The sequence below is a fragment of the Bos javanicus genome, chromosome 19, assembly GCF_032452875.1.
Source record: "Bos javanicus breed banteng chromosome 19, ARS-OSU_banteng_1.0, whole genome shotgun sequence".
NCBI lineage: Eukaryota > Metazoa > Chordata > Mammalia > Artiodactyla > Bovidae > Bos > Bos javanicus.
Window position 1 is genome coordinate 31,745,454 of NC_083886.1, and position 11,496 is coordinate 31,756,949.

At 43.1% G+C, this 11,496-nt stretch overlaps 1 protein-coding gene across 2 annotated transcripts in view; it reads left to right on the plus strand.

Annotated features, from left to right (window-relative positions):
- The window catches only part of SHISA6 (shisa family member 6), a 262,179-nt gene that overhangs the window by 243,529 nt on the left and 7,154 nt on the right, over window positions 1-11,496 (plus strand). The window contains exons 4-5 of one of the 2 annotated variants that reach the window (XM_061391095.1): window positions 6,143-6,199; window positions 10,504-10,656. In XM_061391095.1, the coding sequence (XP_061247079.1) occupies window positions 6,143-6,199; window positions 10,504-10,656 (210 nt within the window). The remainder of the gene's footprint in view (window positions 1-6,142; window positions 6,200-10,503; window positions 10,657-11,496) is intronic. The other variant, XM_061391096.1, reaches the window with a different exon arrangement.

Consider the following 11,496-nt stretch of genomic DNA (forward strand, 5'->3'; position numbering starts at 1 on the left):
TGGGTTGGGAATATCCTCTGGAGAAGGAAATGGCAACCGACTCCAGTACTCTTGCCTGGAAAATCCCATGGACGGAGGAGTGTTGTAGGCTACAGTCCATGGGGTTGCAAAGAATCGGACACGACTGAGCAACTTCACTTCACTTCACTTCACTTCACTTCACTTCACTGGGTATAGTTCGTCTCTGACCCACTTGTGTTAACCTGGACACCTATGAGGCTGAGGGCTGGAATCATCTGAAGTCTTCCTCACTCACGCATCTGGAAGTTGATGCTGGTTATTGATGGAAACCTTAGGCCAGCCTCTGAAGTCAGATTTTGCACATGGTCTGGACTTCTTCACAATATGGTGGCTGGGATTGAAGTGTCAGTATTGAAAGAGTGAGCGAGGTGAAGCCTTATCATCTTCTGCAGCCTAGCTCTGGGAGGCATGCGGTGTTATTTCTGCTGCACCATGCTCATTGAGGAAGTCAGGAGCGCCCTCCAGTTTCAAGAAAAAGAATATATTCTATCCAGTGGGGGAATGGGAAGGTTTCAGGAGAGTGTGTGGGACGAGAAATATAATGTCACCATTTTTTTTTTTTTATAAAATATGATGCGGCACCGTCTCTGAAGACTGACTTTCTCTCTTCCAAATCGACAAGACTGGCCATAGCTACCTAGCTTAAAAGTCATGTGTCCAGCCATGCAGAGAGACCACATCTCTCTTTTTTAATGGTTCCTGATTTCTGGAGAAGGAGCTCCAATGGGCCCAAGTGAGTCAAGTATTCATACCTAGCCAAATTAACCATGACCTAGAGTTTGAGCCATGTGGAGGGCAGTCATATCATACACATGCATGTATAATAGGGAGATGAGGATATGACAGTAGAAGGAAGGACAATTTTTCTGAGCCAGGAGGACTCACGTTTCACCATCAAGGCAACCCAGAACACACCAAAGCACATAGGTAAATTTTCTTAAAATTATGCTCTTGTCAAGAGACAAGGATAAAATAACATGACACAGAAAGGTTAGATACAAAAGGATGGGCAAAGTTTATCAGGCAAATGCAAACAAAGAGAAAGCTGGGTTGGCAATATAAATATCAGATCAAGCAGACGTACAGGCAAAAAAAAAAAAAAAAGGCATTAAATAGGACAGAAAGGGTTCTTTAATGTTGATAAAGGGTACAAGCCACAAAGAAGACATAAGCACCATGAGGTTTTTTTGTGCTGAACAAGATAACTGTGAAATATGTAAAACCAGGACTATAACAGATGCAGACAGAAAATGACAGGAACTCAACGATAGTGGGGGCTTCCCTGGTAGCTCAGTTGGTATAGAATCTGCCTGCAGTGCAGGAGACCCCAGTTCAATTTCTGGGTTGGGAAGATCCGCTGGAGAAGGGATAGGCTGCCCACTCCAGTATTCTTGGGCTTCCCTTGTGGCTCAGCTGGTAAAGAATCCTCCTGTAATGCAGGAGACCTGGGTTCGATCCCTGGGTTGGGAAGATCCCCTGGAGAAGGGAAAGGCTGCCGACCTCAGTATTCCGGCCTGGAGAATTTCATGGACTGTATAGTCCATGGGGTCACAAAGAGTCGGACACGACTGAGCGACTTTCACTTTCACTTCCAACAATAGTGGAAGAGTGGAGATACCACCCTCAGTCTTTGACAGACTAAGTAGGCAAAGAATGAGTTAGGGTAGAGAGGAGCTGAATAATATATTTCATATGTCTGATTTAACAGATATATGTCAATTTTATACTCTATGAGAAGAAAATAATACCTTTTCTTAAAGAATTCAGGAAACATTCACAAAAATTGATCATACATTAGCCCACAAAGGAAACCTAAGTGAAGTCTCCAAGGCAGAAATTGTACAGGCTCCATTCTCTGGCCGCAATACAATAAAACAGAAAATTAACGGCAAAAGTTCAAACTGACAAACCCAAACACTTTGAAATTTAACAACTCTGCTACAGAAATCTTGGGTCAGAGAGAAAAATCAAAGCTGTAATTACAGATCATTTAGGGCTTAACAGCAATAAGAACATTGCATATCAGCACTCATGGGATTGTGTCAGAGACAAATTCAGAGCTAGAGACCCGATATTGTTGATAGAAAAGAGTAAAAATAAACAGACAAAAGATTCAAGCTCGAAAATTAGAAAAGAATAACGAACCAAACCAAAGAAAATTAGGAGGCAGAAATGAACAGATCCAAAAGCATAAAATAAAGATATGAAGGGATAAAAAGCTCTGATATGTAAAGAAGTAGTTATTTGAAAAAGAAGAATGATGGGAATACATTGATGATCCGAAAAATATTAAGACAGGATGTTGAGACTGAGAAAAGAAATATAGTTTCCTGTATGGAGATTTTCTGAGAGTATGTTACACTTTTAAGCTAATAAAGTTTCAAATGTTCAATGGACTTATAAAAAATGGAAATTACAAACTGAAATTAGAATTAGAAAATGTGAAGGAATCAATATGTAAGGAAAATGTTGCCAAGCCTGAGAGGCAGAGTACATAAGGATGTGGGCTCTAGTACCAGCCTGCCTGGACTTGAATCCCAGTTTCACCTGTTTGGCAAATTATTCAGCCTCTCCAAACCTCAGTTTCCTTAACACTAAATCTGTGATGATAACAACGTCTGTCTCTCAAAGTTGTTGTTGTGAAGTCAGTAAAATGACAAGCCAATTCCCTACCACTGTGCAAACCAGACTCCCCAAAAGATAGCAGGCATTTTTCTTATTGCACTCTTTCAAACTTTCAAAGAACACATCTTTCATATGCTCTATTAATAGTTCCAAGGCATACAGAAAGATGAACAAGTGCACTTGATTTTACAGAATCATTATCTTGATACAAAAAGCCCTGCCATGTTCGCACAAAAGTGCAAATTTTCTTTATGAATACATAGGAATTAAATAAGATGGGATCCAATGTTGTAAGGAAAGAATGAGGCACAAAAATGAAATAATGTATTTCCTAGGAATAGACGAATAGTTCAATAGGAAGCAGTCCACTAACCCACTTCATCACATCACAAGGCAACTGTCATTGTGTTGACCAAGAAATGCCATTTTTAATTATTTGCCTAAAGAACTAAGACATGGACAAAGAGTTGTGTTCAAGGTTGTTTGGTGTAAATTTATTGAACTTTAAATAATCTAAATACACATTAATAAGGGAATGTTTATGTATATATATATGTATATAAACATTATGTTTAAGTCATATGTAGAAATACACTATAGGTTATTCTATAGAAAGGGCTATTGTGAAACTATATAAAATATTTCAGACTATTTGAAAACATGAAAATATATTCAAGATATGTTGTCCATTGAGTATAAAAGAAACTGATTAAAAATAGAAAATACTTACATATGTGGAAACTACACATATTTATCTTTGTGTGTATATATGTATATGTACATGTATGTATGAACATTAGGGTTGTTTCTTTTGTTACTGTAAAAATGGTACAGGGAATAATAACCTTATGCATTTGTTATTTAATGAAACTGTAATGATCAAATCACCATATTTTTCTCTATTTTAAGCACCATAATCTGATTCTCACTTGTGCAAATGAAAAATGCAAATTGCTATTCATTGCGATTTAAGTTTGGGTGTGTATATGTGTGTATGTAATAGTAATAGTAATGTAGTAATACATTAGTAATGTATTGGGGGAGGGAAACAAAAGAAAAGATAACAAAATGTCATGACTATTTTACGATGGTTTAATTTTCTACCTCTGTAGATGCCTTTGCTTAATTTCAGTATGTGAAAAAAAATCAAATGTTAGCAAAATACCTGAAGTGAGATTCAAACAAAAGGAAAAGCCCTGCCCTTGTAAACAAACTATCTAAATTCAAGACATTTATCCTGTTTGTAAACTCATGTGTAAAAAAAAGAAAAAAAAGATAATCACTTCAAATAAGATATTTGAGGGTTTTTTCACAGTGTCTGGAAATCAGCAAGTCAGTAATATATCAATATTGATATATTGCAATGAAAATCATTGCAAAGATTAGTTTTTAAAGGTATATGAAAGTGTTTAGCACATAGCCTGGGGCATAGCTGGGTACCAGGAATTATTAAATGAACCTGAATCATCTCCCTTTCCTAGAAACACCTGGATTCTTAAATGGAAGATTAGAAGTGCTTCTCTCTGGGACTTCCCTGGTGATCCAGTGGTTAGGATTCCATGCTTCCAATGCAGGGGGTGCAGGTTCAATCCCTAGTCAGGGAACTAAGATCCCACATGCTGTTCAATGCAGCCAAAACTTTTTTAAAAAGTGAGAAAAAAAGAAGTATTTCTCTCTGCCACTCTCCACTGTTTAATCTGAGTTCTCTCATTACTTGCAACTGCTTTATTTGCTGCTGCCATATTGTTTAAAAACAAATAAATAAATGACAATAACAACAAAAAACAGTGAAGTTGGTTTTCTCCTCACCTCCAGAGGACAAGCAGAACAAACTACCCTTTATCTCTCCTCCTGGATTCTCTCTTCTTGGTTAAAATCCAGATCCAGGGTAGAACTGGTTCAGTGTCTGTCAAATAGTTTTTCCTTGGAAATAACTTAATATTCTGCTTTGAGAAGGTAGAGGGTCTTTGTGTGAGAAATGGTGGCTTCCTGCCCCAAACTATATTCCACTGGATAGAGTCCTTAAAGACCTTGCTCTGAACCAAAGGAATGATATAAATAATTCCATTGGTATGGGAAATTTTGTCTGGTGGTAGTACATAAGACGGTTTGTCTTGGAAATAGCTAGAGACTAGAACTAAGAGGAATCTGGAAAAAAGATATACTGTGGGCCTGGATTTAGGAGGTTGCCATATGAGGAGAATTTGGGCATTCACTGGATGGATATGGAAGATGAAGGGAGGGAAATGGTGAATGAGAACTGAAGTTTCACTTTAGCTTTCCAATCCCATGGAACATTAGTACCATGGACAGGGCTTGAGCAGCAGAGAATAACATGATGAGCTCCCTTTAGGATGCAATGGTTTGGGTTAAGAGCAGGAATTTCATGGTGACAGACATAAGCAGCTTAAAATCTAACCCCACAGACCAGATAGATCTCAGGTCAGAGGTGTAGACTTGAAACCTCTCAACTTGGGTAAGAAGATAGACCCCGAGCCTCATGACACGCTAGTATTTAGAGAATTAAAGAGAAAAGGGGATCTAGTGAAAGAGCTTAAGGATGAGTAACAAGAGGGTATAATACCAAAGATAGGAAAGATGATTTCATCCAGGAAATGGAAGCAAATGTAGACCTAAGAGGATCTAAACCCATGGTTTAGATAAACTCAAGCTAAGCCCTCATGCCTCCTCCTTCCTTTGCTTTGGTTGAAATAAGATGCACATACCAACAAAAAGCAAACATACAATGTTGAACTGAAGCAATAATACTATATTGAACTGTGCTTTGGTGGTAAGCCAAATCTTCATTCAGTTTTAGAAGCCCTGAACTCCTGACTTTAGCAACTATGACTCTATTCATTGTGTGGCTTGTTCAATCAATGTGGACTTTTGCATTAATTAAAACCAATGCTTTTGAAATAGCGGGCTGTGTCACTTATAGGCAGGACAGCGACCAGGATCCAGGACTCTGGATCCCAGGCAGTAGGTAGTTCATGTCAGCTTACTACCTCTCAGGACACACCCAGATACTTGTGTATAAAGACCCGGGACAAATTAAAGCTCTATAAGATGCAAGCACCTTACATTAGGGCATCCCTTTCCTGGCCAACCATGCCTGAACACCCTCCTCCCCCAAAAAAGATCTACTTCCTCTGCTCAGTTCTCTATCCCATGTATGCATATTTGCCAAATGTCCCCTAGTCTCCATTCTTCTCCTCCTCCACCCCAACAAAGCTTCTGATGCTGGTCAGCCAGATCTACAGGTGTGGGTGGGTTGCCGTGATGACAGAGGAAGCCCTAATGCAGAAAAAGAGAAACAGAAGCATCAGAGGAAGGACCCTGCCTTGTTTCTAGGGTATGCAAAGGCCTGAGTTTCTTGGAAGTGCTTCCTTTGACTCAGAGAAGCATAGCAGAGGTCAACAGAGGTGCTGCTGTGTTGAAGAGACTACGCAATTCCTGAACTCTTCTTTAAAAAATTTTTTTCTGTGATTTTCAGGTGATCATCAGTATAACCATCCGATTTTAAGCAGCGCTACCCAGACCCCTACACATGGTGAGAGATGATTGAGAGCGTTCTGCATTCCATCCTCATCCCAAGTGGCTCCATCCTAGCTACTGATGCCGATTACGGCATCAAGCATGGTCACTGGCTCACTGAAGCTAGGGTGGTGTAAGGAGCCGGGTATCCGCCCTCTTCTAGGGCCACAGTGACTCACTCTCACTTTTAGATCATTGCCCCCCTAATGTCTGTCTCTGATATCAAAGTGATCTTCTGCCATGAAAGGGGAAGAGAAAGCCCCTTTCTTAATCCATTTCATTTACAATCTTGATCACTTCTCGCAGCCATAAATTTCATGTGTCCACAGCAAGGAGTGAACACTCTTCTTTGCCCAGGGCTACTTGTGGTGCCATTTAGGAATGACATGAGAGTGGAAAACTCTATCGATCCTCCCCCAAACTAATTAAGATTGGATAAAACTCAAAACCAAACTGGATGACTTGAGCTTTAGCTCCCAACAGAGGAAGAACCTGAAAGCTGCAGAGCGTGTGTGTGTCAGCAAAGTGCCAAAGAGTTACAAAACCATGTTTCCCTCTTACGTGTTAACATCCTCCCGTCAGATCACAACTTATCATTTGGAACTGCAGTGAAAAACTATTTTCGGTGCATGCTTAAAACTTGATAGAACACAAGACAGCCATGTAAATTATGAGCTATCAGTCATTCTTCTGTCTTTGCTGCTAAAAAATGAAAACATCACTAAATTTTAGTGAGAGAGAAACTCAAAACAAAGATAAATTCTGCAGCTCACCTGGCAGAGAGATCTACACCTCTCATGTCGGACTATGCTCTGTTTCTGCAGCAGAATTTGGAGAACAAAAGTGAACTATCTTGAGGTCCCCCTCTGGTGCTAGGCTCCTAATGAAAATATGTGATGAAAGCAACAGTTTAATAAGGTGTTTCAAGTTGCAGGGTCTAGGAAAAAGTAGAACTGGGGGAAGTCAGACTGATCACACTGATCAGCTAAAAGAAGCTGGTACCACCAGTGATGTTGACAGTAGGAATAGGAAGAAGGGTTCAGCTAAGAAGTATTTGGGAGAAAGAATTGGGAAGTCTTAGTTACTAACTGAATATGGCTGATAAGAGTCAATTATGAGTGAAATGGAGAGTCACGATCAATGAGAGGATGAAAGGTCTTATGAAAGCAATCTAAGAAATCAGGAAAGCAGCCAGTGTTGCTGGTAGGATGGAGCTGTGGATGGTGAGTTTGGATCCGGACATCGAGAGCTGGATATGACTATAGGATCTGCAAGGAAAATCATTCAATAAGGCAGTTAGAAATACAGACATGAAGTCTGGAGGGAGATAACAGCCGAAGATGTAAGTTATGCTTTGGAAGCAGCAACAGAAGTCTTGGGAGTAGGGGCAATCTGTGCGAGAAGGCTGAAAGAGAAAAGCAGAAGGCAGAAGCAGAAAGCCTGGGGGACACCCATGGTGATGAAGCAGCAGCAGGAAGAGGATCCAGAAAAGGCAAGCGAGGATGTCTGCTTGCTCAGTATCATTCTGAAAGACTAACTCTGAGTTGATATTCCCCCAGAAGAATCCTACACAAGCACAGCCTCCTGAATACAAATGGAGGAACCAATCTTTTTGGGGTTTTTTGCCTTTATTTAATTTACTTTTGCCTTTTCATACTGTTCATGGGGTTCTCAAGGACAGAGTGACTGCTGAAGTGGTTTGCCATTCCCTTCCTCCAGTGAACCACAGTCTGTCAGTCAGAACTCTCCACCATAACCCATCTGTCCTGAGTGGCCCTGCATGGCAGGGCTCATGGTTTCATTGAGTTACTCAAAGCTGTGATCCATGTGAAATTTTATTTATTGATTTATTGCTTTTTAATTGGAGGATAATCTTTATAGTGTTGTGTTGGTTTCTGCCATACAACAATGAGAATCAGACATAGTTTTATATATATATATATATATGCCTTAATTATATATATCTCCCTCTTGATACTAACACATACATACAGAATATAGAAAAACAGTATTGATGAACCTATTTTCAGGGAAGGAATGGAGATGCAGATGAAGAGAATGGACTTAAGGAGGAACCTTCCTTTCCTCTTCCTCTTCCTGTCTTCTTTTGGCACCTGATGTGAGAAGCTTGAGGATAGATGAGACCCAGTACCTGTACTTGAACAACTCGCTGCTCAGTGGAAGCAGGGTTTTCCCTTCATTCCTTCCTTGGATGTTTCACTTTTCCCAGGAGCTGGCAGAGCAACTCTCAAGAGAGGAGGCGGCCTGTGTCTACTTGATTAGCCAACGGGCATTAACTGAATTCTTATTTTGGGCCAAGCACTGTGAAGGCATCAGAAAAACTGGAAAGCAAAACTTCTGCTGTCAAGGAGATGGCAATCTTTGGAGATCAACAAGACCAGCTAGAGTCAGATGATGAGAGACCACACAGACACTAAACTGGGTGGAACTGACCAGAAGAGCAACAGGGGCTTGAAGACCAGATACCACTCTGGGCTGAAAAGATGTCATATTGTCACAGCAAAGAGTCTTAAGGGAGGGGAGAATTTGGATAGAGGAAGAGTAAGGAAACAATTGTGAGAGGAGAGACAGCGTGAGCGAGGGGGCAGAGGCAATCAATCACGGTGGAGGCAGAAAGCAAGGAAGGGTTGGCCTTGGATCCATGGCAGGTTTTGGAGAACAGTGAGGGGTAAGAATATCCAGCAACGTTGCATTTGGAAGTGGGTGAGCTGCGTGATGCCCTCAGTAGAAGAAAGATGCCCACAAGCAGAGGAAGTTCGTTCTTCTCGAGCATGGCCCAAAGTGAAGACACAAGAGCTAAGGGGCTGGTAGCTCCTGCCCAGCTCTGGATAGCTCTGGATAGTGCTCCTGGCTCGCTACCCACTCCACTCCCTGGCACCAGCCTCATCCATGCAAGGGAGGCTCTTTCTGTACAGCATGTTCTGATCACCCAGGGATGTAGAGCATCCCCCCACCCCCTCACATATGTACTGAGCTGGCGTGAATACCTGATCATTGGTTGGGCTTCCCTGGCTCCATCCCCAGAGTTGAGGGTACCATGAGGGCGGGAAAGGATAGAGAAGCCAGGAGTTCCCTGTATTGAGATTGTCCTTGAACAAAGCCTAGAAGAGTTTCTGTTTGTCTCAAGGTTCATAGCATTCCCTTTGCTGGGGATGGGGAACCACAGTCCTCTGATACACTTGTCCAAAGTTAGAGTCTGCCCCTACTTGGGAGTCCCAAACCAGAAGGGATGATTCGAGAGCCACCCAGCTGCCTCATTTCTGGGAACGGTACCACTGTTTCTCCAGCACTCCCTGTTGACTTCTTGCTGTACATCAAGTCATCCAAGCACCAAGGCATGCTTGTCTTCCTGTCCGGGCTCTCCATTCCTTTTTGCTCCCCATCTTCATGGCCACTCATCACCTATACCTGCATTTTCTCTCCCCCATCCCCTGACTCCTGTATTATTCCTAATCTGGCCCCCAGAACCCAGACCAGCTCATTCACCTCGTTAGTCATTCATCTCACTTCTCTTCGGTCTTTTCCCCCCATGTCTTCCCCTCCTTCTTTTCTGCAGGTCTGGCATTGAACAATCTCCCTTCTCTCTCTTAGACTTTGGAATCTCAAGGTTCTGTCTCAAGGGATGGAGGGAGAAAAACAGAATAACGCGCTAGACATTTTGCCTACATTCTTTCCTCCAGAAGTTGAGAGATGGTTAAGGGGGATTCAGAGGAAGGAACTGGAATAAGAGGAAATAGCTTTGCAGCTCACAGTGCCTTGTCAGGAGCAGGGCTTGGAGGAGCTAAAGGTGGAAGGGGCGGGTGAGAGGTGAAATGACCCATGGACAGCGTGGGTTGGAGTCTCAGTGGAGCTAGGTCCTGGACCCAGTCCTAGGGGTACACAGATGAGATCAGTCACTCTCCCTCTTTCTCCTTCAAACTTAGATTTTTCTGAGCCTGAGAACTAGTTTGCCTAATACTATTCACACCAAAATGAATGATTTTATGACCCACCTCATCAGCTCCACTGGGCTTCCATTTTCATCTGACAGCCCAGTGATGTACTTGAGGAAAGAGTCTGCCATTCAAGGAAGGGTAACCTGCCATTATGGCCAGTGCAGCCAAAAGTTCCTGCCCCCCCGGCTTGCTGGCAACTGGAGCTGAGCAGAGGGAAATCAAGTCGCCAGAATCGCCTGTGCCCTAGCACAGGGTCCCAGGAAAGCAGGATGGGCTCAAGAGCTGAAACCTGGACACATTCCTCCTGCCTGCCCCTGCAAAACTTCATCCCCACTAACACCACGACCCCTCCCTTCTTTTGCAGAGAAGCCTCGGATGAACAACATCCTGACATCGGCCACCGAGCCCTATGACCTCTCCTTCTCACGCTCCTTCCAGAACCTGGCCCACCTGCCCCCATCCTATGAGTCTGCAGTGAAGACCCACCCCAGCAAGTACTCATCCCTGAAGAGGCTAAGTAAGTGGGATATTTTCCCAGGGCTGGGGGCTGCTTCCAAGGCCTCCATGACATCTTCTGGTGTCTCACTCTCTTGCCCCGCACCTGAGGGCATGGGGTGGGGTCCCAAGAACAAACAGAAAGTGGAAGGAGAGAACAGACGAGCCCCTCGTTTTTGTTCTTTAGAGCATGAGTCCATCTTCTCCCTCGGTAGAGTGGAGGCCAAGGGATCCTCAGACCCACATTCCCATGGGAGGCAGTGGTTTAGCTCATGAACTATACTAACTGCAAGAGAAAGCCTTCCCCCAACCTCACCCCGCACCTACCTTCTTCAAACCCTGGGCCTCCCTTGCTCTCTGTCTTGGAGTAAGCCAGAGCTTTCTCTGAGGCTCTTCCCAGAGACCTGGGCTTATGGAAGGGCCTATAAACCAGCTCTCTCCCTAACTCCATCAGTTCTGTCTTGGGAACCTGAGACCCCTCACTCCGTGCACACATCCCATTTCGTGAGTTGAGCCCAGGTTGAGCCCCACGATCCCAGATCTGCCATCTGAGTCTGGGGAGGCGATTGAGACTGACATGTTTCAGACGTTACAATATCAAGAAGGTATATGGTAGGAGGAGTCTTCTCTTCTAGCTTTCCAACCCTTGGACATTTTGCCCCCACTGCCCGGTGAGTCTGTTTTGATGACCACCCAGCTACAGGGCCGAGCATGCACTTGAAGGTACAGAGTGACCTACTGTGATAGCAGTTCAGCTCAGGAGACAACATTGGCCACCTCCAAAGTGGCACAGTGAGTTTCTATGGTTAAATGTGGGGAATCCCACATTCTGCAGAGATCTGGAAGGCTGTCTGTAGGAAGC